At 40.6% G+C, this 27,629-nt stretch overlaps 1 protein-coding gene across 2 annotated transcripts in view; it reads right to left on the reverse strand.

Moving 5' to 3' along the window:
- The window catches only part of ntn1a (netrin 1a), a 56,904-nt gene extending 33,988 nt beyond the window's left edge, over nt 1–22,916 (reverse strand). For both annotated transcript variants that reach the window (XM_035906381.2, XM_006787466.3), the window contains exons 1-2: nt 22,768–22,916; nt 21,560–22,610 (exon numbers count right to left, since the gene is read on the reverse strand). In XM_035906381.2, the coding sequence (XP_035762274.1) occupies nt 21,560–22,583 (1,024 nt within the window). In that variant the 5' untranslated portion in view covers nt 22,584–22,610; nt 22,768–22,916. The remainder of the gene's footprint in view (nt 1–21,559; nt 22,611–22,767) is intronic.
- Nucleotides 22,917–27,629: the final 4,713 nt, after the last annotated feature.

The raw sequence follows: 27,629 nt of genomic DNA on the forward strand, positions 1-27,629 counted from the left end.
ATTCCATTGCACTGTTCAAATCACGACTAAAAACCCACTTATTCAATCTTGCCTTTCCCTCTAGTTAATATTTCTTTTATGATTTTATATTATTCACTTTTATGCTCATTTAATTTCTTGTTTGCTCTGTACCTGTTCTACTTGTTAAGCACCTTGGCATACCCTTGGTTTTTAAGTGTGCTTTATAAATAAAGTTTATTAAATATTATTATTTATTATTTATATTATTAAAAGTCAGTTATAGAAATATAATATAAGAAGATAAAGTTTTTATTTTCTTGACTTTAATGGTAAACTTGGGTTTATTTTATTAAACAGACTTCTTTAATAGAAATGTAGTTACAAACCATCGTGTCTGATATTTTGTATGTTGTATACTTTAATAATTCCAGTAACTACGTTCTCTCCTGTTAAGTTTCCCTCTGCACTCTGTATCACAAATAAAGCTTATTACCTGTTGTATTTTTTTAAAGAAAAAGGAACAAAAATAAAACACAGATATGGCACTATTACTGATTTTTTTAAAAATTGTCTTAAAACTGTGGCTTTACTTTAAACTTACGTCAAAGTGGACGAATACTCAAGTCAGTTATGTTTGCACTGAAGAGAAAACAGTTACAGAACATATTTCTTTCTACTGATTTTTAAATACAAAATACAAATGAAAGAAATGCAACTGAAAAAAAAAATCCCCCAAATTTTAAATGCATTTCATTTGTGTACACGTGGCCTTACGCTCTATAGCAGCGTACAGCAGCGCTAGGCCAGCCCGCTGCATGCTGAGCTAAATGGCCCATATATTCACTCGCTGTCTGCATGTGGGGGCTAATAAGGCCTTTCCTTTTTCAAGAGTCTAACTAGCCACACAGAACCACAACAACAAAGAAAGGCCTAATGGCCTCCAATTTCCCGCATTAGTGCCCATTTAATGGCTGACCTGCCCTCTCGTTAGGCAGCGCAGCATGGGAGCACTTCTCAGCCTCGATGGGTGTGCACGCACTTTCACATTAACACACACACATGTACACACACACACACAGCTTTTCACCCTCCAAAGCCACACTGCTACAGGCCCCTGCAACACTTCCACCCCACGCTGAGACTGCATAATAGACCAGTTTGTAAAAGGGCTACCCTGTGATCAGTGGTGCATCCATTTGCTGAGTAATCAAGGATCTTTTGTCTGAGCGGTGTGCGTGGAGCAGAAAGCGTGTGTGAGAAGGTATGCGTGCATGCGCAAGTGTAAGCGCGCACGCTTCCATGAGAGAGATTCTCTCTTCCAGTCCGTCTTTATTTTTGCGTCCATCGCCGGTAAAATGTGTGTCTCCAAGTGAGTGTTTGCGTAATTCCCAGATAAAGTGGCGTTGCCTGGAAAAGATCTCCTTCAGTTTGTGTCTATGGGAAAACAACAGCTGACATACAGTGCGGGAATAAAAGGACCCTGGGTTGAGCCACAGAGGGGCTGACGAGAGTGCGTTGTGTATATGTCAGCTATGCCATAAAAATGCCATGGGTGGAGGATGACACTGGCAGGTCCTATTCAGCGCTATAGTGGTGAAAGGCCTTTTAGGATGAATAAAGATTCTTGGGCCCTGTCAGGTCTCCATAGCTCCCGGCTGAACAATACCCACTAAGAGCAGCTGTCTTAATAGCATAAGGGGCTGACAGCTTTAGGAGTAATGCAATGCTGAAAGCAGTATCTACATAAACTTTGGCTGAGTCCAGACAACAATCTGCTGTGTGATATCACAATATAGTCCAACAGTACCGAACTGTTGCTTAGATAGCTTAAACAGTGAATGTGTTCTGTATGTTTCTTGTAGACATTAAGTCTTTAAGGAACCTGAACTGATAACGTTGGCAGAGCCATATGACCTCTATATTCAGGAGCCCCATGTGTGAACGGATGTAGTGGCACGATAGCAAAAGATTTCTCCTGAGCGTGATGATGATTGGAACTAACTGGATTTACAGTTCCTGTATCAGGAAGACCAAAATCGCTGGGCTCACTTAAGAGAGCTGCTGAGTTTTTATTGAAAGGCCATGAGTGGGAATAGTGTATAAATGTATTGTGTTTGACTGATGAAGCAATGTTTCCCTTACAAAGTAAGCGTGGATTATTGAAACAAGTGCCTGATGTTTCTTTCCGCCGTCACTGTCTGATGTGATAATCACAGTGTGAACAGTTTGAGACTTAGCTCCTTCTCCAGTATTAGCTGTAAATCAGTTGCGCAATGGTTTGAAACCATAGTACAGCTCCTTGTCACCTGGCTGTCAAAGCCAAGCATAATAACCTTTCTCCACAGTCTTGCTCTCTGTTGTTTTACATCCAGCCATTACCCAGCCCTGTCTCCTTTGCTAGAAGCATCACACATCTACAAACTCCACTAAGGCATAGGAAACAGGCGAGACAGATCTCCAAATCTTCCCAAAACAAAGGCTCTCCCTGCTCATGTCAAACATCACCTCCAGTCTGTTTACTTAGTGAGTTTGGTTTCTATGGGACTAGCAGATCCATAGTGTTTTGGGTTCATATAACTCCTGGCAGGTCGTCTTGTGCGTTGCTGGCCCTGAGGCTGACGGGGATGGGCTGGTGCTGTCAGTGTTAGACAATAAGACAGAGTTTACACAAGGCTAACTCACGCTCCTCCATAGCTGTGATTCATACTAATCCCACAACCTCTGCAATTAAAGTCATCTTTGTCTTCCAACAATGTCAACTAAAGATTTTAAACCCATCATCTTATAACACAATACATTTGGCCAACATTGATTGGTGACTGTTAGATGAGTAAAATAAATGGTGTTTGAAGTTAGATGCTTTGCAGATTATATAAGCTGGTTTGGCTCTTTAGGCCGAAAACACAGAGAGCGTTTGTTCCACTGTCAGCAGTCCCATGTCCCCACTCTTTCTCTTTCTTTCTTATTCAGTTACTTTCTTCCCCCTTTAGATGCATTTTTTATTTACAGCATGTGAAGCAGAGCCCCAGGGTGACGTTCACTACCTTCATTTGGAAGGCACTCCCATTTTGCACCGGCTCCGCCTTGCTTAAGGGTAAGTGGATGAGTGCTGGGGTAGGGATAAGCTAGATTTAGATTTCTTTCTGCTGGGTAAACATTTAAAAATATGATGGGAATTATTGATACAAGTGGTTTCCTGGATCCTTCTGCCTTTTTAACGTCATCCTTTGTTGACACTAAAAGTTCATTATTGACTTTGGAAGCAACAGTTGGCAAAAATATCACCAGAAGGTCCACACTACAGCTGTCTGGAGATTTTACACGAGCACTTTAAGGACCTGTCATTCTCCCTGACTTAGGAGCAAGTGTTTATTTGGTAAATTTAAGCCAAAATGGACATTTTTGCTTTAATATTTGCATAGAAATGGAAATCAACGCTAGATGGAAGCTCTGCTCAACTATTTATTATATGCTAATTAGCAATTGCAGCGACATGACCATACTAAGCAGGTGGGCAAACTTTCACCTACACACACACACACAACACACACACGCATTCCTTTGCGAAGTCAGCATTACTAGGCTACCACTTGAACTGTGCAATCTCCCCTCCTCACCTTGCTTCCCTTTCCCGTGGGGAAAACCAGGCATTCTCTGCTGCAGATGTCATTAGTGACAAATTTCTCTATAAAATTTTTAAGCCATGAAAATGACTTTAGTTCAGTGGTCAAACAGAGGAGAGGAGATGGAGAGGAGAGGAAATCCTCTAGTGCTCTAGTAACAGAAAGGGAGTAGAGGAGTGGAGAGATGGAATGTAAAAGAAATAAATCTTAAAGTAAAACACCGTTGCCTCCTGTTCCCCATTCCTCTCATCCCTTTGTGTTTGTCCCTCCTGTTGAACCTCAGAATAAATTGGAGCTCCGCTGCTTGGCTGTCTGACCTCTTTTAAAACCTGTCAGTTACTAACACGTAGCACTGTCAGGGGGCAGGTTTCGGCTAAAGACCAGGTTGGAGTATGAAAGGAAATTGTCTTAGCAATTTCATAACCTGCTTTTGCAGTTTGCAGTAGTAGTTTTTTTTAAAAAACATTTTGCAGGACTTCTCCAAGCTGTCTTGTTAACTAACATATTTTAGTTGCAGTGGAAAAGGGCACCGCATACACATAAGCTGGCTGGCTAAAACTTGAAGAATAATTTCATTGAAAGACTGCTATGGGAAATAGCAGTATATTTAACAATCTGCAGTTACAGTAGAATTCAAACTGTCTATCTATGTACCTTTGCAAGGTTACAAATTTGCAAAGACATGGGTCGGTGCATTTCGAGCAGGTTGTGATTGTTTGCATACAGTACATAAGCTAAGCAGTGATCTTGAGTCAAAGTTTCTAATCATAGAAACAGCCTTAGCAAAAGCAAATCAGAAGTTAGAGCTACTAATCATCTCTGTAAGGATGGCCAGTTTTTTATTACACCTAGGCTTGAAGGTGGGCAGCAGCATGCAGACAGGTTGATGAAAGAAGTGTACCTGAAGATTTTGCCTGAGCGTTTCTGTGTCTGCATACACACACTGTACATTTTTGATTTCTTGCCATCAACTAAAGCACAGTCTCCTCTCCGGAGTGGGATAGTCACGGAAAGCCAGCTCCTTCACTTCTGTGACACATTTATTGTCCTCAGCTCTCATCCATCTTCAAAATGACACGGTTTGAACTTTAACCTGAATTCCTCAACGTCGTTCTAATTCTTTAACCCATCAATGTGCCGGTGGAAAATAATTTGTCGCTGTAGCTGCCTGGCTTCACTTCAGCCATATACTTTGCTTGGTCGACTGTGGGTCACAAATGGACTGTGAAGCCAGCAACAAGCATTACTTTTACCCCAGCTCAGGTGTTTTTCTTGGAAGAAACAGAAGAAAGCAGAGCTGAATGTGGAGAGGTGATCTCATAAAGGAACAGATTTTTCTAGCCTGTGGCAGAAAAACTGGATAAATGATAGAGAAGCAATGTGATCAAGATGACCTGTGCCTATTATCGGGCCTGGAGAAGCATGACTAACAATCTGCAGCTTGTGTGAGTCTGTGATGGACGGGGAACACCGGTGACTGACAAACTCAACTTCAAAGCTACCTACATGCTGGAGGATATGATAAATGAACAGTCATTAGCAATGATCTGCAATTTTGTAGCGGAATACAATCCCCTACAATCTTTCAGACTCATTAGTACAGAACACATTTTAATCGTGTGCTTAATATGAATATGATTGTCTTCTGAAACTATGTGAGTGCATGAACAGTTACAGTAAATGCAGGCAAGCAAGGAGGCCAAATAGTTTTGAATTATTAGAAGAGAAGGAGAGGATCAAACGGATCACAATGTGTCAAGTGCGTGTGCATGCATATGCATCACTTGTGTCAGAAAAGAATTCAGATCTCAATTTGAAACTTAATTTGTGAGTCATAACAATAGAGGACCTTCAAGAATATGATGCTATGAATCCAAATCCAACAGATTTCGTATTATTTTCCACTGCAGCTCAAAGTCATTCCAGATTTTCCTTCTCCCTAACTGGATCTTTAAAACAAGTAAAATGTGCTCTGTCCAGTTTCAGCCTCTATAATTATGTTAATCTATACAGCCACAGGAATGACATGATATAAAAAGCTACTATTTGCAATAACGGCAAACAATAGGCCTAAAAGAATAATATGTATTGTGGTAATGTTTGAGGAATTAAAAGTAATGTTTTTTTTTTAACTTAAAAAGGTTATAATAAACGTTATAATACTTAACTTCTGTGTCTCTGTATCCCTGTGGATTATGTTTTTAATTAAGAAATTGCTACATTTTTTTGTACTTTATTGTCCTTTCATCACCAAATCTTTGCTCATTTGCCGATCATTTTAGCATTTATACATCTTTTTGTTATGACAGTGCATTTTAATATAATTGCATTCATTAAAATTCAGATTTATTTTCTATCCAGCTCAAAAAACAATGATCAATCTAAGCAACACTGGACAATAGCGCTGTGTTCATAAATAGATACGAGTGCATTTTTTGTCAGTAAAGTTAAAAAACATTTTTTACGGATGCACACTGCCACTTTACTGCGATGTTCATTAGTAGTGAGTCATGCTTCGGCAGATATGGCAGATGGGTTCTGCGTTAAAGCAGTTTGTCAGCTGGTTTGGTCCACGCCGATTGGTTCTGACACTGATGGGGCACAGATATTTTTACTGTACTGTTTCCAGAACCACATTTACTGCACTTCTCTGGCATAGAAAACTGGGGAACAGGCCCTTGTGCACGCAGGCATGAACGTGTGCTTGTACACAAACACATTTACATACTTCCACTTGTTTAACTGCACTGCTAGAACCGAAGCTCTTTAAGTTTTTCCAACAGGAAATTGTTTTCTAACAAAAACTGAAGCATTTCATATCTTCCATAACCAGTTGTGGCACTTCTGACTCAGACAGGAAGGACACATTTGGGAAGTGGAGACGGAGGTAAAAAAAAAAAACAACTTTCTGATTCAGAAATCCAAAACCTCATTATAATTTAGTCATTGGTAGAAGGTAATTAGTGAAAGGGGGGAACTGGCATTTGCCAGAGCAAGCAAACGGATGACTTACAGGGAGTAAACTGAATATTGTGCCACTTTTTTCATTTAAGCGGAGAGGAACTCAAACAACAAGTAAGCGGTATTTTCTAAAATTGAGGAGTTATTGATGCTCCCTCTAATAAGAAAAGGAAGTTAAATGATGTTGTGCAGCTGCAATAGTCAGAACTCCTGCCATCTTTTGGTTCAGCTAAACGTTCTTGCACTCTGAATGACGATTCTCAGAATGATGCCTCCCATACAGTGTCGATGCTAAATATAAGGCATGGACTTATATTTACAATATAATCAAATACAGAACATTTTAACAGTATGCGTGCATGCTAAAAAAATTTACAAAACACAGCTAATGTCTGAGTGGAGGAGGAGACGGTTAAAAAAAGAGGATCACAAACTTTCAGTATAAAGGTCTGAGAAAAAAAGGCTTTTGTTCCCCTCCACATTTCAGTCCAAAGAACACTATAACCCCCAGTGAAATGTAAGTGCTTGTGTAATTTATGTCAAGAATAATATTACCCCATTGTGATTTTGAGACTGTTGATATTCTTTTATATTTGCACTGGCAGGAGGGCGACTCAGCTACAAGATGATTGTGGGCCAGGAAAATTGACTATAATTATCAAATAGGCCACTTAAACTTAATCTAATGGAAATGGCTTCAGAAAATAGTTTGACCTCTCAGTGCAGGTTTTTTGTCTTAACGTCTTGCAGCTGATTTATGAAGCCCAACAGCATTTCAGCAGCGATGGTGAAAAATCCTTCCGTTGGTATGTTGGCATTTCATACAGATCAAGTTGATGATACCATCATTTGTAAAATCATTATGGCCGGACATCCCGATCTCGCTGACCAACACACTCACAACTTGCCTATTGTACTGTGACCGAGACCGTGTAAAATACAAAATCCCCTGTGCAAGAGAGGTGTCATTTCCGATGAGGTCACCGGCCATGGCAGCAGCCTAAACACGAGCGCGTTATTCTTTTCCTTAAATCTAACTCATGTGTTTCTTTTTTCTCTGTATCTTTATTTGTGATCTCTCCACTCTTTATTTTTCATTGACCTTGTTTGTTTTAAGGACACCGAGTTAATTTCATTTCCCGTCAACCACCATGGAAATCCCGCACAGAAACCCAATACTCTCTTTCTTTCTAAAAGTGGAAGCCGTGCCGCTCAGTGTTCACACATAATGAAACTGTGGCTGTCACAGAACAAAAGCCACAGCTTTTACAGTAACAAGTATTTTTGATAGATTTATGAAATTGCACAGCAGGCAGAATAATGTCCTCTCTTGATGGAGACATAAGGGTTTCCTTTTGTTGTCCACTCTCAGAACATTAGGAAGTTCATGTACTAAAGCTCGCACCTGGCTTCGAATGCCTCGAAATACAACTCCAGAAAGGAAGATGATAATAAAGATAATTTTCTGACCCAAAACACTGATTCCTGTTTGCCCCTGAAGGGTCTTCACATATTCAATAAAAACTGAGTAAGCGTATGTTTCTTTTAACGTATGATTTCATTTTCCTTTTTGGGAGCATACATTTGATTGGGATTAGTGAGGAAAAAAACAGTTACAAAGCCACAAATTACTAAGCACAGCTTACAGGAACAGGTCTGCATCATCTCCCAGACACACTGCTACATCTGGCCAAGCTCTTTTCCTCTATCCAGCTACCTTTTTCTTCACCCCAAGCTTTTTGACTTTCCTGAGAGACTACAGACCCTCCCTCATACTTCAGCTTTCATCCCCTGCCAATGACCTGTCCTTGCCAAACAGGGAGAAATAAAAATATACAAATATGACAAAAAAAACAAGGAGAGGGCGAAGGGGTAAAAAAAGAAAGCGAGGTCCATTCTCCGGGTTCTTTTCATCATCAGGTAGACATCTGGATATCTACAGAGACCCGATGCATAATCATTTCAGTATCTTTTTGTGTCTCCAGAGGTTAGTGAGTAAGAGATAGAGAGAGAAAGCGAGAGCGAGGCCAAGTTTTCCTTCATGTCATCCAGTTCCAGGTCCAGGCTTCAGAAAAAAACACAGAGGGGCCCCTTTTGGAAATTAATTTTTGCCACGAACGATCATCTCATAACAAAAATATTGCCATTCATGACTCAATTTCCTCATAATTTCCTTATCAGCCCCCCGTAATTAGCCCCATTTGTTTGCTCTCCAGTGAGAGGGTCCCTTTGTTATTGAAACCAGTGACGAGACTCACGCAGGAACCTGATGACTTGTTCAGCTGGCGTGGGGGTCCCCACAGCTGCCGGGGAGCCCCTGCAATCCACACACACATTCAACATTACCACTAGAGACGACACTCTCAACCAAGACCCGGCAGCAGTAGAAGCTGTTTAAATGAAAACGACTGTTAACATATTCAGTCACGAGTCTCTTTCTGTCTTTAAGCTGCTCTCTTTTCCTTGTTCCCACTCTCTATCGCTTTTTTACTGTGGTCCCACCACCCTTCCGACTCCATAATGGACCTCCATAAGGAGGAGCTCAATCAGCAGGGGCTAGTGCTTCAGTTCTCTCTGCACTCAGTTGGACACCAACCTTCATTAATTGGCTGTATTGTCCCCGAGGCCGGCAAGGGTTTAATAAGGAGGAAAAGGTGTTAGGTAAAGAAGGCAAGACCATGGCTTTATTCTATTACATGTGCTCGGTTTCTTCTTTTTTTCTTTTTACTAAAGACCATGAGGGACAGAGAGGGGTTCGTTCTTGTTGAAAATAGCTAAATGAAGAGGAGAGACGAAAAGGGAAGAGAGTGAGAGAGCATATGGATTTGCAGCCCCTTATCCCACTTTTGTCTTATCTGTGAGAGCTAATGAGTGACGGATTAACCTGGGATCACCTCGGGCAAATTGAGATGACCCCGCAAACTTTTCCCCAAGCATCCTCCCAGAAGGCTGCATTCTGCTTCACATGCCAAACACATGCACACAAATATAGACTTGAGTGTTTCCCCCAAAAGAATCTTTCTCAAAGATCTTCAGTTCAACGTCCTCATAGGGATTTTGTGTCCAAAAACCTAAAAGACAAACTGAAAATGCTGCGCTTAATAGTGTCAAGGACCGTGTATGCAGGAGTCTAACACTTTACTTGCCTAACACCTACTTGTAGTTAATTGTGGTTGTGTCCATCATCTTCTTATTGTTGTGCGTAACAGATATTTCTACCCTTTAAAAGCTGGAGATTCTGACTTATTTATAATAGATTGTTTATTTCGTTTTCTTGGATCAGATTGCCAAATTCATGGTAAGATGGCAGCCTTTGGGGGATTTGGCACATCCCCAATCTCGGTACCTAACATGTGCTCATATGCACTGGCTGCACTTACCTTGGAAAATGTACAAAGCTTTAAAGTCCAGCTTTACCTACTCAACATTTTCAGTTTATTTCACAATGTATCCATAAACTTACTGTATCAGATTGGATATTTGCTCAATCAACTTTAGGTAAGTGGATAAAACTTTATAAAGCTGTTTTTCTTTTTTACCATGTAAGAGAACAAACGACCTGAACAGTATTCTCTCCTCAACCTTATTCAGATCTGTTTAATTTGTGCTGACCTCTGCTGACTGACACCAATTTATGCAACTGTATAAATCTGCAACTTCAGCTTCATTTACCACTTAGTTTGACCCAGGGGGGCTACAGATTTTCACTGAATAAGATAATGGATTGTATGACTTTTAGCTGTATTTATAACTATTCATTATATAGACAACTTTAGTCCCATACAAGCAAACACAACAATAATTTAATGGCATGTATGAAAACTGGGTGCTACAAACCCCTGGTGCCCTGCTGGCTAGTTACACAAACACAGAGACACACACATACACAGCCTCCACCATTTGTCACCATCACTGACAAATTACTGTCAGCTATCCAAAAACAACTACACACACACACACATTTACACACACATACTTAACAAATTCCAAGGGAAGGGATATTTTTTTTTGCTGGTGACACGTGAGCACGTGTGGTGCAAAATTAAAAGGGTTAGGTCCGCTTGATCTGTCACAGGTGGTTTCTCCATTTTTGTTTGCACGTGCTTGAGAAAAACGAAGAGAAAGAAGGAATCTGTAAAAGACAAGTGGAAGGATTTTTTTCTTTTACCCACACATTAACTTCTGTCAATCTAATATCATTAAAACGTTAAGTGCAGAACAAAATGCTTTGAGACTTTGCATCTACAGTCTCCGAGTTTACGGCATAATTAAACCGCAACAGCAGGGGCTTTACTCCTCCGAGGATGATTCCAGCTGTTTGCAGTTCATTCAGATGACTGCAACAGTGTGCTTCAGCAACAGCGGGGGGCGCTCTGATCTGCTCAACTGACTGCTCCGTGGAGGTGTAACTTCATCCAGCCATTAATCATCTATAGCTGTGAGTGTTAAGGACCTCTGCTTCAGAGCACAATGTGCTCACGCTCGTGCTAGGTGGTCCTGTCGGCGAGTTGTGCGACTGCTGCCAGGGCAGTTTTTGCCAGGACTTTCACCTTGAATCAAATGCTGAGCTGCTGCATATACAAAAGCCTGCTTCTCTTTTATGTCTCTCTCTCTCTCTTACACACACACACATAAGAGAGTATCTGTTTTTTATTGTTGTTGTTGATGCCGACACAGCCCTATCAGCTACAAGAATATTTGGAGGAATTGTTACAAACTGTGCCAAGGCTATCATTTTTAAGTGTGAACAGACCTGGGTAATTGTAGCGTAATGTAGCAACACATGCTGCACCAGCGTCAGTGCTTCTCCTACCTGGAAGTAAAAGAAGGAAAGCAACATGTGAGGATTTTACCTCACATTAGCTAATCACCGCAAGACCCAGAGCGCAGTGCAGGAGAGTTTTAAGAATTTTCTTCGCTAAGAATCACTTTCTGTTCTTCTTGCTTCCTTTTTCTTTTTCTTCACGTGTTATATATTTGCTTTGGCTACAAATGGCCACAAGTAGGTTGCTGCCTCAAAGAGGTGCTGAGGTCATCAGCTCTGATCCTCTACAGCACCACTGGCCCCGGCCTGAGGATCGGATCTCACATACGCACACACTCGCTGCTTTTTAACTGAAAATAATCCTCCAGTGCCAGTCTCCCTCTCTCTCTCGCTCTCTTTCTCTGTTTTCTTACTCTGTTTACTGGTCCCTTTATGACCCACGTTAACAAGTGGGACCGCTCTGCTCCGTCTATAGTGGCCATGAATCAGGATTGTGCTTACAGTGTGTTACAGACCCGATGACTGCATGAATGAGTGATCATGACTCGTGCATAAACTGAAGGGCTTAAAGGGGAAGCCTGCTGAATTCTTACATAATGTCACTTAATGTGTTTTAGCAGTACTACTGTATATTTAGAAAAAAAAAAGTTGCATAGAATATTTTGTGTGTTATGCACACAAGCTGAACAGATTTTAATAACCACTTAAGTGAGCACCAAAGAGTCCTGAATAGAACTCTACGGGTGCATTTTGCAATGCCAGAGATGGTAGCTGTCTGACCCACTGCCCCACCCTTCTATTAAAAAGCCAATCATCTTCTTTGGCTCAATGCGTATTCCACATCGAGCCAATTGTGGTGTATTGACGCAACTCTCTGAGTAGTGGAATGAATAGCTATCTCAGGGCATTAGAAATATTGCTGCTGAGTGGTGGGACTTGCCATTACTTTGGTATCAGTTGGGTCTGAAGAGTGTGACTGTGAAATCTGAAGGAATGGTTAGAAAACAGTAAGCTTATGCAATTTCTTTGACCCGGTCTTTAGCTCTTTGTTAGGGTAAGGCTCGAGACTACATTCACAGTCACTCACTCCAAACCAAACTACTGAGTGTAGACTGTAATAATGTAGATAATAGCATCAACATCCGAAGAAAGTTTAAATTGCTCAAATTTGCATTCTTCCTAACAACTACCACAGTGTCATTCATTTGGGATAAAAAAAAGTTCAGTTGTTGAACTTTATGGCTATAGACCCATTGTGTATTGTGTTATGTGTTATTTGTTCAAACACTATACTGACAAGTTATTGTCTTCATCACAAGCTTCAAGTAAAATGTTGGGCTAGCCACGTGATTGAGAAGACACTACCGTACGAGAATGCAGTTTCCTCGGGTTCTCATTCAGATTCGCTCCTTGCTCATGGGGTACAGTTTCGGAAATCCACTTTTGCACATCAAATCTGAAAAATATTGGGGTGGAATAAGGACAGTATGCAGATTCGTACTACCTCGTGTGTCGCACACAGCAGGAGATAATCTGCTTCAGATGGGTTTTCACTACAAGAAATACCCTTATTGGTTAAAGTGATGGAGCTTATGGAGAGCATACTTGAGGCAAGGCACAGGTTGACAACTTGCTGAATTCATGAGCCAGTATGTGCATATATAAAGAGAGAGAGTAAGATAGATAGATAGATCAGTTTATATCAGTCTATTTTATGCTACTGACTTTCAAGGAAGATTATGGAAAAAAGACATCTCTTTTCCTGCTGTAGTGAGTTTGATTATTTACACTGTCTCACTTCAGCCGTGCTGTTGGGGCAAGGAATTGCAAAACTGGTGGAGTATTGAAAGAAATGAAACAGCAACAGTGGAGGCTAAATAAATAACTGAATGTCTAAGTGGACGCTGTGAATCTGAGACAATATATGAATTTTCCAAATAATTCCTTTGTGGATAAAGCATTAGTGTAACAGTGTTACTTTTCATCCTCCCACTTATAGTAGCAAAGAGCTGAATCCTGGGAAACTTTCCCATCGAACGGTGCAGACAGTGTCCTGCCTGTCACGTCTATTTGACAGCATTTATTCTGTGGTGTAAGTGCGGGTGCTTAAAATATGTAGGAGACAGGCAGGCTGTGATTCATAGAGCTGAGGAGTGAGGCATTGAAGTGTCTTGTGTCTAATGTGTGAACGCAGACTAATATTGTCTGGTGTGGGTTTTAATTACCCCCAGTCATTTGGTACCCTCTCAAACCAAAGCTTTCCATCACATACACTCCACCACCCCTCTCCCTCCTTATCCGTCTCTTTGTTTCTCTCTCCCACACACTCTCTCTCTCACACACACACACATGGACTCAGGCTGCGATTTATGCCAAAACCACAGCGCATGGAGATCCTCCCTCTGCTAAGTTGAGTTTTCACTATAGCATCAAGTCATCAATTAATTTATTAAGAGACACCTCCCCAGGCGCTGAATAGCTGCTCACATCCTAGAGAGCATTACTGTTTGCATAAACACCGACTGGTAGAAAATGAAGTTGACAGAGAAATCCAGACACTGTCTCCATTTCTCACTCTCCGTCTCTCTCACACACACACACAGATGTATGCAGGCACACACTCTACAGTAAAAACAAATACACCGAATGATGTCAAGGCCTTCTGACAGAAATGAAAGACACACTGAAACAGACAAAGAGGCAAAAAAAAAAATCCAGCTTGCAGACAACAGGCAGGTATTATGACTGAAAGGAGCATCTTCCCTCTGTCATTGGATACATACATGAGGTACAAGTATCTGTACAGCTGTGTGTGAAAAGCCTGTGTCCCTCTGGTCTTTTGCGTTGCAGAATTTGTACAGATGTTTGGTAGCCACCTAAGTCATGTTTGAACACTGTTTTGGTATATTTGTAATGCATTTAACTTTTGCACCTAAGGCAACCTGCCATGATTGAGCTCTCCGAGCTGTCGAAAACCAAGCCTTCCAATAAAAATAACGAAACAGCTGTCATCGCTGTAAGGAAAGCCTACTTTATGCTTGCGGTTTGAACCGGATTAATAAGATAGCCGAAAGTCTTTAGCGGGCATGTGCAGTGCGCCTAGATTTCTCCCTTGAGAATACACCTGATTACTGTGTTTGAGGGAGAAAGAAGAGGAAAAGATCATTTGGATCTCGTTGGCCAGACCAATTATCACCAGCTGCTAGGAGAGTATTGGCACAGATTGAATGGAAACATTTTAAATACACCGCACACACACAGAGACGCACACACACAGGGTCAATGTTTTCTTCCACAGGTATGCAGTACTGATCATTCTGATCATAATCAAGAGCATGATGTTGATTATAATGATGACTACAATCTGAGTTTCTGGGCTGTTTGAATGCTGTAATAAAAAATCTACAGTACACAGTAAGTTGAAGCTTCAGCAAGGGTGACAAGAGGAAGTGAGCGCAGGCCAGAAGCCAACGGAGTAACGCAATATGGCATTCTTTCAGATGCAATATGGCTTCCTACCAGCGATTTCACAAAAACAAGCTTGAAGTTCCATTTCTGGTACGAGCATGTGCACGGAGGCCCGCTCGCGCACACATGCACACAGGCGCTGGCTGAGAAAAGGGACTCACACTGTGAGCAGGGTCTGTGTTGCATTATGCGTTGTAGCCAGAGCAATGAAACAAAACCACAGTCGCCGAAAGGTTCACTTTGCCCAAAGGACACTGAACTGCACAACAGATACACAGGCTGTGAAATTTCACAGCAGATTTTTTGTCTTTTCCGACAGCTGAACACGTTGCTTTCAAACCAAAAAGTAAGCCAGCCTCGCTTGTATTTTTCCTCTCAGAGCAAACGCACTCGCATACACACACACACGTAATCTATGTGTACATTAACCACAGACATTTTTTGATATACGCTAATTTCCAGTCTTCAAAGGCCTGTCAGAGTTTATTATCAGCACAAAACTGGAATAGCATCAAAATTGAACTGCTTCTTGAACAGGCCTCATGACAAGCAACAACTAGCTCCAAAATTCCAGCTCAGAAAAGGGCCGCTGCCAACTACTGACATTAATTACTTCAAGATCTCCCATGCTTCAACATACCCAACAGTATCTACACTATTTGTCACATCTATTTGAGGGAAAATTATCGCTATTAGGAATGATCTCACTCCTGGGGATTGTACAGTCTCTGCTTGCAAAAGTGTGCAGAGTAGCTGTTTTATTAAAGTCCTCTGATTGTAATTATTTTATTAAATTATCATTATTGATTTACACAAATACTTTAGTATCCTTCTGAGGCTCGAACTCAGAATCCTGCTGAAACAGACGGACTTTTTCATGCAGAGTATTTTTCATCCTGTGCCTCAGGAACTGAATTTCACTTTGGCTACCTCTTTACACAAAGTCTAATTTTAGTTTGTTCACAATCTTACTTGAATTTTTGCTATATTGTGAATGAAACACCCACCTGACTGTACACGTGTAATCAGACAGATCAATAGATGTACCATCAAAGTATTTTTCTTTATCAGTAAGCGTGCATTTAAAACTCTCAGATGGTGACAGGACTTAACAGCTGTGAATACTGACCAAGGGTGAAAGTTCATAAGTCCAAGTATTTACATTTCAGATGTAACTAGCTTTTGAATTCTTAGCATAGATTCTCAGCTAAATTAGCAATGCGGTGTGTGTCAAAGCATCTCATCTCAACACCTTGTGAGGATATACGAGTGCAAAAATAGAGCTTCTCACTCCCAGATGACAGCAGTAGTAGTGGCTACAGCAGCAGACACAGCTCATATAGTCTCATGTAATCCTACAACAGAATGGAGAGAGGTTTTCATTTTTACTGCTCCTGCAGTGTGTGTGCATGCTTCTGTGTGTCTCTCTCCTGGATGTCTTTTTTAGTGTTTAGTTAGAGCACTTGATATACTGTACCATCAGCCTTGCTTACAATCTGCGTCCACGTTTCTGTCTGTTTGAGAGATACAGCAGGTCTTCGAATCTAAAACAGAAGGGTTCGCCAGTCGTCTGGACCGTGCACGACTTATTTTTTGCAGCGCGGTTTACAAAACCAGTCATAAACACTGATAAGAGCTCATGGAAAGAAGTTCTTGAAGTGAGAGAGAGGCCATTCCCCCCCTGTTTGAACTGACGGATAAAGACCTGAAAGAAACTCTGTGCGCGCGTGTGTGAGCGTATGTGCATGCCTACCCGTGATTGCACGTCAGAGGAAAAGGGTCAGTGAAACACTGAAGGTGAAGAGAAGTATGACAGTGCAAAGTGCAAAGCTAAGCCGTCAGTTTATTCCCAGCACTGTTTGCTGCCACTGAGACTAACAACGCATCCTGCCGGCAGCTTTGAAGATGAAGGATGCCAGCTTATAAGAGTGCACGGTGAGCTGCTTAAACATTAACCAGAACCTCAGTTTGAAAGGTTACAAACAAACAAAATGGCTAGGAAACATCCAAACTAAGGCCTGTAGGATATCTCTGTTGTCCACACACGTACATAAAAACATGTGTCTGACTGTATACAACACAACTAAACAATGAAATCAAAAAGGGCAGCAAATATCGCAAAGAAAACATGCACCACATGAGTGTGACGTTTGATCATTCTCTGGAAAGGGTTTCACAGAATCAGCCGAAAGCGAGAATACAACCCTCAGTCTAATGCTTGGATAGAAATGGCAAACTCTGATTAACTGTTTTGCACATAAAGAGAGCATCTGACAATAAGCCCTGTAGCCTTAATGACAAGTTTTGAAACCTTAGAATACATCATTAAAGATGTGGTTTGACAGGTATTAAGAATAATTTCTGGGTTTTTCCAAAGGTAGCTGCATAAACCCAGTCATGCTGTTCTACAAGCAGGTCTGAAATATGACAGAATCCGCTGTTCAGAAAAGGGCTTCAAGGGTTACTCCTAGTAGGCTGTCAAGATTGTAAAGAACAACATGTCTATGGCTACAGGGCATCATTTGCATTTCAGAATTTTCAGTACTGGATTTTGTCTTATATAGTTGTTGAAAGCACCATGGTTAGCAGAGGAAAAATAAACTCTTGTGTTTTCATTGGTTGCAAGAAATTTTGCAAAATCCTGATAACATTGCTGGAAATGTTTTTGTTATCTCTCTCTCTTGTTGTTGCTCTGGAATGATCCTAAACTTTGTTAAGGTGTTGGCAAAAATCCACGAAATTAAGAAAGAAATACATCACCTAACAGAAAACAGCTGTTTTAAAGAATTCGTTTATTTGTTCTTCTTGATTTTTACATTTTTTTTAATTTATTTATTTTATTTTATTTTTTAGCCACATATCACAAGGCATTAAGACAATTTCAAATATTGTTGCATGTGGCTGACAACGTCAGTCGGTTGCCTCTTAACAGCACCTGGGAACATGTACTTGTACTTTGTGTTTTCTGTTGTGTAGATCTTGATAACTGGGGGCAAAACAAGCACAGATCACAAATCGCCCAAATGATTTAGGGATATGGAAAGAGGTGTAATTTCCACTGGAAATGAGGCTCCGTCTTACTTTCACACATTGAATTTCTTCCAGTAATATTAAAAAGTGTCCACTTACCACGACAGAAGAGAAAAGACATTAGTTCTTAATTTTATTTCCAGGTATACCATTCAGGAGCTTCAGCAGCAGCAGCGACTGGTAGAAAAAGTGCCCTGCAGAATCCATTTGTCTTGGGTTTAGACTGACACAGTTGAAACCCAGGGCAACATGGTACCCTGTTTTATGCAGTCTAAGAGGCCTTTATAAAGGAAGACCTGCAGGCATTACTCAGTCTTAAAAAAATTCTCATCCAATCAAAAACAAACAAGCTAAAAAAAAACCGAACTAACTGTATTTTGATTTAGTGCTAAAATTTGTCTATATGTGCTGGAAGTTGACATCAGTGAAATATAACACAGCATAAAGTAGCAGGCCTCTATTCAGGAGACAAATTGTGATCTAAGGTGCTATATGTATGATGACAATGTGGATCATAATTTGTCTAATCTGAAATCAAACCTACATGTTTCAGGCTTTAGGAGTGAAAGACTCTACATGCCAACAATGAGTGAGCTAAAGCATAAAGATTGCAAACTGAGACAGTCTCGTGGAAATATGTACAAATCTGTCTGTAGGTCATTATGGCTGTTAAGTTCAGAGAGGAAGGAGAGCCCTTTTATTTCACTGCCTCTCTCTTCCTCACACAGTTTCTTCATCATGTGCCCCCCCTCCAACCTATCCGCCCCTGGATTAGGTTCATCTACTTATTTTCACTATTCTCGTCTCGCGGCCAGCCCCTCCCTCCGTCCCTGCTGGCCCTTGCAGTACGGCACTTGTCCCCTCATTCTGCATGCTTTTTAACCCTCTCCCCAATCGTCCTTAATCTTCCTAAATTATTCAAGACACTTTGTCTTCTTCTTGTACCCAAGACATCAAGTAAATTACACGAAAACTGCAAACTAGGGAACAAAAAGAATCACATTTGTGATTTTTTTTCCAGAGAAGCTGAAACCTTCCTTTATCACCTTCCTTTATTGAACAGTTGACGGGGATTTCTGTAAATGAGCTCATCATTTAGCCTAAAAGGCTTGAGTGAGGACACTTCCACGTCATTCGTGTTATTCAGCTCATTGCATTACAGACTTAGAATTTGCTGTCGAGACACCCAAATGCATCGAGATGCACATTCAAGATCATGATGGAAGTAATCAACAAAGTTTTATGAGATCATTTCAACCATCTCCTCTCTTTTGTTCAGACGTTAGTGTGATATTTAAAGTTATCAAAAGGTTCTGTTTTCCATGTGACTCGCCCTCTTCTATTGTTCAGTTTCTTTACAAAGATCTAATTCTCACCAACATTTAGTGTTCGCTTCAGCTTAAAAATGCACACACACTTTCCCAAAACCTGCAAAATGTTAAAAACTAAAATACTTTTCTAAAAAATTGCCATTTTCACACTTTTGTGAATCCAGTGCAATGTATCTATTTTTATATATATATATATGTATATATTATATTTTATTTTTTCTGGTCAGGTATAAAAACGTGTAAATGATAAATGATATTGGTTAATAAAATAGTTTATATATGATTCAGGGCTTGTGCCTTTTTTCTGTTTAATAATTTTGCCAGTATTTACAAATGTCTCCAAATGTCCCTCTACCTAATGTGATGATAGATCTAACATTAACAAGGACCAACACGTTTTTCATTTATCTCAATGTTTTGTACCTTTAAATGACAAAAAAAACCAAACACTTATCTTTAAAAATAGTGAATAAATAATATTGACTAAATAAAGCTGCAAAATCACTTGCTTGGGTTAGTTATTAGTTACCTTTATATTTAAAAGCATGCAGGCTAAAATGGGTTACCTGACAAGAAAAACAAACTTTAAAGAGTAAAAACACTCTTTTCTTGGGTTTTATTGCTTCCTTGGACAAACTGTGACTTTCTCCTACAGTATGAACAGCTTCCACTGTTTCTGTTGACTTAGCAGCATGTTCACATCTGTCACTGAGAATGTCCCAGAGCTTTAGAAATGGGCAACACCAGCAAACAAAAACCTTTTAAACAGCTGCTATGTGTCAGAGTGGCTGACATGTGCTGTGACTGTCAAACAATATAGAGCCCCTTTCCCCCTGCAGACCTGCAACTGAATGGAAAATATAAGGGTCCGAATTGGTTTGTGATGGATGTGTCTTTCTGTGATTGTAGAGTGTTACACTGAGGGTTTTGTTTTAGTGTCTGTCATCAGTCATCTTTTTGCTTGTCCTTTTCACTCTCTGGCTGTTTCATCGACATCCTACACCGGGGGCTGCACTTCAGATTATTGCAACACTGTTGCTTTTAAGGTCCAAGTGATTCTAACACCTCTGTATACAGTAATTAAAATAAAACCAAAGTTATTTTAAAAATAAAATGCAAAGAGAGAATTTTTACATGGCCAGGGAAAGGACGATGAATAAAGATCCTCATTAAAGATTTGATACAAATCACCAGGAACACTAAAAGAAAAAACCTTTTGTTTAAATGTTTTCCAACACTGAGATTCAGGGATGAAACTGATAATTTCACTAATCTGCACAAACAATTCCTAAATGACTTCTTACAGTGTTTGAAATGCCCACAAGCTTTTTCTGACCCTCTAGCCTGCATAACTCGGCCATCCTGGCCATCTGAAAAGCATTCTGCACTATCTGCAATCTACAGGCTTACTTATCCGTGCCAGCTTGTAATAAAAACACAACTATTGTAACTTTGATCACTTTTATCACTCAGCAGCTGATGAAACTTGCAGACACAAAGAGCTGACTCGCTGATAAAATCGTGAAATTTGCCTCTTTTGTGTGTAACACCTGTTTCTTTTTGGTATTGAATAAAAAAAAAATCATGTAATTGACTACTATGCTATCCAAATTTGAGGATTTTACACAGTTATAATCCGTTTTAAAATTTATTTAATTTGAATTACTCCCATTTGCAACCAATAAAGCAAATAACATCTCTTCTTCTCTGCAGCATGTTCTCGTGCTTGAATGTAACAATAAACTGTATAACCAATAGCAATAAATCTACTTTTCTGTGCTTTGTGTCACAAGACCTGATCGATTTTATTGAGAGATACTTGTGTGATTGGGGAATGAAGAAGGGTCTGTTTTCAATTAGCAGTGTGGCGAGTTTTTGCACGATTCTTCAGATGAATTAAAAGCCATCGCTTTATAGCGGTGAACTGGAGCAATGAGAAATGATGCTGTGGGTCATTAGGCTCAGTGGTCCCGTTTGAGGTGGTTTAAAAGCCTCCATTATGGCCTGCGACAAGCTAAATGGACTTTCAAATTGCATTTCATGTTGCATGTGACTTAAATCCAAATATGCTCGTGGACATGAGCCGAAGTATTCATTTAAACAGAACCGCAGTAAAGGTTGTATTTGAAGGGACTGTTGGAGCTTAATAAACTAAAGCAAACAAATTATTGGCAGATTTAAATAAAATCGTATTATTATTATTATTATTATTATTATTAAACCATATAATTGACACACAATTTTGCGTAACGAAAATCTTTCCATTTCTCAATCTACCTGGTTAGGTTAATACATTTTCCACATCTCCAACACATCAGCACATCCTGCCACCTCAATTCTAATTTCAGAATTTCAGGTTAATTAACACTTCTCGTCATCATTCAGTCGCTCCGGGATGGAGGGCCGCGGGTGGGACTTACCGACACACTCGTTGGCCTCCCTGGCTGTGGCTCTCTGCCACGGTCTGTCGTAGTGAAAAGGTTTGCACCTGTCGCACTCGGGCCCGGCGGTGTTGTGCTTACACTCACACACCAGATTCCCGTCTCGGTCCTTTACGCACCGAGATGCGTGTCCGTTGCATTTGCATCTCCCTCCGACCTGCAGGTCCGACACTGAGTAGAAATACGAGTCCCGGGCCAGTTCCGAGTCGTCCTCATTCTCGTCGCCGAAAGTGTGCAACCTGCTGAAGATGACCTTAATGTCCGTGGCTGTGACCCAGTCCTGCAGCACCGGGGAGTTGTCAAAGTCATGCGCCGACGGTCTGCCGTCCAGCGTGCTGAAGGCGATGAGCCCGCCGGTCAGAGGGTAGATGTCGGTGTGTGAGTCCGTGCAGACTGCCTCCTGCTCGTTCTGCTTTGTGATAACGGCCCTGTTGGGCTTGTTATACATCTTCCTGCACTGGGTAGAGTAAAACTGAAAGGGTACCCAAGTTTTCCCGTAGTCCATGGACTTGTAAATAGCCATGGATTCGGGTCGGGGCGAGCAGAACTGTAGGCTCACATACGTTACCTCAAACTTCTTGCCGAGGGACAGAGTCAGGGTGACATTTTGCGGGTACTGGATGAAGTTCTCAGACTGCCAGCAGGTGAGGTTGTGAGGGTTGTTAAGATCCGTTAGATACGCTGGTGGGTGATACTTCTTGGGGTCAGAGGCGTCGCAGGTGTGACAGTTTCTGGTTTTCTCCTCTCCTATCTCGGCAGACGTCACCAGGCAGTAGCGACTCGGCGTCTTGCCGCAGGTACTGGACACCCTCACTTCCTTCCCGAAGGCGGAGTTGACGAAGTCCGGGATGCAGCGCCGCGGGTTGCCGTGTTCGTCGTAGCAGGGATCCGGAGGAGAGGTCTGTGCTGCAAACATGCTCATCCCGTACCCTCCAGAGGCGCTCCTGCACGACAGGGACACAGCGAGCAGCAAAACCAGCACAACATCCACAGCTCTTATCATGGTGGCTCCGTGATCCCCCAAGTGTGTCTGCAGAGTTGAGAGGGAACACAGAGAGCACGAAGAGTGAGTTATTTTAGTGATGACACAAAAATATATTAATATCTGATAAAAATACAAGTGATAAAAACTGGAGTATATTTATTCCTAATTTTGCTTATCTAAAATCTATAAAAGCTCACTTTACCTGAGATTTATTTTAAATAATGTAAAAGACTGGCGAAGACGCGCTACTTTTCTCACTCGCTGGTCTCGGTTTGTTTGTTTCTTCCAATCTCTTGCGTAAAAATAGAGAAACGGATGGATTTAAGAGTCGCTTGTGTCCTTATAGCAAGTCCCGCTCCTCCTGCCGGTCTTTTCAAAATCTCTCTCTCTCTCCCTCCCTCTCTCGCTCTCTCTCTCCCCACATATTCTCTCGCGCGGATCGGATCTTGCTTGGCACGGCTTTAGGTCAGCTCATCTTGGGTGACAGCAGGCGGAACAACGACGTCCACTGGTGGCGCTTCAGGAGACTGTTGCGGTAGTGGGGCGCAAATTACCTCAGGAGAGAAGACAGAAAAGTGTGAATCTGAGAGACCCCCTCCCCAGCTGTAGTACTTTATACTGGGTTGAGCACGTTTAGCAGAAGCCAGGTATGACAGTGAAATCACCCTTCCATACAGCAAAAGCCCTGCTGTATCCACGAAATGTTTGCAGTTTTCTTCCTCTTCTACTTCTTGTTTCTTTCTTTTTGCCCAAGGCCAAACTGGTCCTAATTTACCATTTACTTTCCCAATTTTTAAAAGTATTGGCATTTCACCATTTTAAAAATGACTTTATTTCATTCTGTTGTGTGTAATTATTTTTAAACGACATCAACATAAAATGTTTCAGGAGGACAAAAGGAAAGGTCTTATGTCCCTCTCAGGTTTCTGTCCACAGTGGAACAGTTGGAGGGATTAGGTTTACTTAAAATTAAACAGGCACTTAATTGTGGAGTGCGCCAATAATGTGCTCTTTTTACTATGTTAAATTCGAGTGTTTAGATTATTTGGAGAGCAATTAAGCGTCTTTTCTTGGTTTCTTATTGGAAACCAAACTGCTTCGGGATAGCAGCCATGCTCAGTTGCAGAATGACGCCAGCGTTTGTACTTTCACACGGGTTGGGTCTTGAAAAATAAAACATTTGCACACCAGATTCAAGGCTTTTTTTTCTGTGCAGAGTTTCAGAATACATGCCTCTTGAGTTGGAAATCTTCTGTGACCAGCTGCTCCATGAGACCTGTTGAATATTGGCACAAAAAGTAACCGCGCCATCTTGTGCCCATAGAGGGAAACAGCAGCTCAGCGTTCAGTGACCGGCTGGTACTGTCTGTATATTCCAGGTGATGGAGGTATAACACCACGTACTATTTAATGGAGAATAAAGACCTTCACTGCTTAAAGGAGTGAAGCATGGGCTCTTATGATAGCCAGGCCCAGTTTTATTCGTTATCCGGGATACTGTGAGAAATTTTCAAGACATATTACCTGAAATTAACACATTAAGGCATCAATTACTCGTCTCATTCAATGCATTTTTTTTTAAAAACTTTTTATCTTATACCACCTACACAACAAATTTGCTTTACAAAACCAGTCAGCTTGGAAAGTTTGTTAACATGCTCGAAGTTCAGGAATACTAGAAAAGCTACAAGAAAATTCACATTAAATTGTGCAAATAATGTTTTTGTTTTTTAGGCTCCGTGCTGGTTGAATCTGAGCGCTTTTGTAAACCTCTGCATGTGTTCAGTTGTTGGCATCAGCAGTGAAATCATCAATAAAATGACGCTGTGCCAGTTCTTTTGGCACCTGAACAAGCCACAACAGAAGCACAACAACGTCTGACTGATGAAATGCAATTGAGATCACTGGCAGCGTTTTATTTTTGTCCATAGATTTTTTGGGGGATGTAGCCTACAAAAATATTGCTCAGTGCACTCCCAAAAGTTTCTTTTTTTTCCACCTTGTGAGGAATTGACTGCTCATCCTCATGATTCCTCGTGCTGCCAGGTCCTTTGCCATTTCCTAATTGTCCTGTGGTGAGTTGCATTTCCAAAATGAACGTTTATGGTACAGTACCAGCAAAGCATACACTTTGATGTTGCCAAAACAGAAGTCCACCTCAACCTAAAGGAAACTTAATCAACTCTGTTGTAGATGAACTGAGATAAAACTCACAAATGAGAAACATTTAGAGGCTGAGTGTTCGTGGTTCCTGTGAATCCTTAACATTTGGGCATCGTGTTTTAAAATAATTTGAGGTGATAAAATTATTTTATACAGTTTTGAAATGAAGTCTTCATTTCTTTGTATTTTGCTTCTAATGTGCCAGACTTTTGTGTAATTTTGAATAGGGGTCTTGAACAAGACTTGTCCAGTATACTGACGTTCTTTCAAAGTTTTACTTCAGACATTGGCTGCTTTTTCATTTATTTTCAGTCTAGTCTTTGTACCAGATAATTTTCAGAGGAATGTTTTGTTTCCTCGTTCTTTACTTGACACTGACCTATGAATCATTTCGGCATGAAAGGGGACGTAACTTACGGTGCCACTTTTATGCTTGAATGATTCATATAACAGACAGCTTTGCATAGAGACAATTGTATTTTTAGTCCCTTTGTTAGTAGCCACCTGTCTCAAAAGCATGAAACTTTTTCCCTCTGCCCTTTTTTTCCCAAGATGAATCTACAAAAAATGCCAACACTCTTTCATGGGTATAAAATAGTATTCTTACACCAACAAGGTGACTCCCAAAGAGTTATTAGTAAAAATAACTGGTGTGGGATGGTGTGCAGCCCATCCTTCAAAAAAACTGAGGAAGTTGTGCAAAAGAAAGAAGTTGCAGGCCTAAAAATAACTATCTATGATGATGAACAGTATCTGAAAGTTATGTTCTTAAGAAATGGGGGAAAATCCTAAAAAGAGTTGACACAGGACTTAGCCGGAGATTACCCGGCTGAAGGGCCAGATGAGACCTTTTCTGATGAAGTTTCAGGAAAACCTTATCAGAACTGTTCTTGGTGGAAGAGTGGCTGTTAAGAAGTCCTTCTTAAGGAAAAGCTTGAGGTATGCCAAACTACACAAGAAGTGGATATCAGTAACTACCAGTCTTATGGAGTGACTGATTCAAATGAAAGATTTTGGTTTAGCTTGTTAAAAGAATGAGATGAGGAGAGAGGTAAAACAATGAGTGTCTACAGCCATCTGTAAAACACAGTGAAGGCTGTGTCATGGTGTGTGGCTGCATTTGAGCCGGTGGTGTTTGAGATGTAGTTAAAAATGATGGAATTATGAACACAGAAAAGTACCGTCAGATTTTGATCACCGTGCAATCTGGAAAGCATGTGACTGGCAACAAGTTTGTTTTTCAGCATGACAAACAAAGTTGTTCTGCTTCTTTGCTCATGTGTTTTAGCATTTTATCTTCAAGTTATTATTCCATGGTTTGTCTTTGGTTTTAAATCCACCAAGCAACTGAATTACACAGGAATAAAGAAAAATGCAGCACAAGACTTTCAGTTTAATTCAATTCAGTTTTATTTATATAGCACCAAATCACAACAACAGTTGCCTCAAGGTGCGTTATATTGTAAGATAAAGATCCTACAATAACAGAGAGAAAACAATCAGATGACCCCTGTGGGCAAGCACTCGATGACTGTAGGAAGGAAAAACTCAGACAGGAAGAAACCTCAGACAGAACCAGGCTCGGAGAGAGACAGACATCTACCGTGACCAGTTGGGATGAGGGGAGGGAGACAACACAAAAGACTTGCTGTGGAAGAGAGCCAGAGATTAATAATAACTAATGATTTAATACAGAGTGGTGTATAAACACATACTGACTGAAAAAGATGAGTAAAGAAGAAACTCTCGGTACATTGTGGGAATCAGTTCATTAGACCTATTGCAGTGTAACTAAAGGAGGGTTCAGGGTCACCTGATCCAGCCCTAACTATATGATTTATCAAAAAGGAAAGTTTTAAGCCTGATCGTAAAAGCAGAGAGAGCGTATATCTCCCAAATCCAAACAGGGAGCTGGTTCCACAGAAGAGGGGCTTTAAAACGGAACTTTCTGTCTCCCATTCTACTCTTTGTCGTCCCAGTTAATACTTTTAGTGCAGCGTATATTTTTCAGGGAGTTTTTAAAACAACCTGATAAAAATTAATTACAATAGTCCAACCTAAAAAAAAAGATATTTCAGGGAATCCGTTTTTAAGAAATTCACATCCAGCACACGGAACTTTCTTTCTGTGGTCAGATCTTTATAAAACATGGTCGTCCTGCTCCTTATCTTTTTCATTTGTCTGTGGCTTTACGTCCTGATTTTCAAATATTATAACAATTACAACTGTGTTTTTATTTCTCTTTGTCACTTTCTGCTTAGTATCCATGCACTGTTTGCATCTTCTCTATCAGTCAGTGAAGTTCTGCAGTGCATATCCTTTTGCAGTCTCCCATTCTGTTATTTCCTCCTATCAAGCCTTTTGGCATGACAAGGCTACTGAGTTTGCATCAGAGCTGGATAGTCTCATGATAGAACTGGTAGATCCAGCATGATATTTGATGTCACAGTGATCATTGTGACTGACAAAAGACAGTCAACAACAAACAACAAGCTGATAAACAAACCCTACACTAAATCTCTGTGCTCCTTTTTTCATAAATAGACTATATTTAAACATGTATATTTCCTAAAAACTGAGTTTAAGATTACATTGAAGCTCTGTGGGAATATAATATGTCGTTTTAAAATGTATTTTTTAAATAATAAGAATAAGAAGAATACATATATTCTGTGTATTATGTAAAAACCACCTTCCTTTATAACTAGAAACTAAATCTAAATCAATGTTATATTCATTAACTTATATTATATAAGCTTTGGATCCTGATGCTGCTGTGCTGGTAGTGAGTGACAAGAGTTCTGAGCCGAAACACAGACAGTGTTTACTGTCACTGGTTTGTTTAGCTTGCCACTGCATTTCCCTCTCTTTAAGAGAAGGGGAATTCAAAGTCACACAAAT

This window comes from Neolamprologus brichardi, chromosome 6, assembly GCF_056152115.1.
Source record: "Neolamprologus brichardi isolate AB-2024 chromosome 6, ASM5615211v1, whole genome shotgun sequence".
Classification (NCBI taxonomy): Eukaryota; Metazoa; Chordata; class Actinopteri; order Cichliformes; family Cichlidae; genus Neolamprologus; species Neolamprologus brichardi.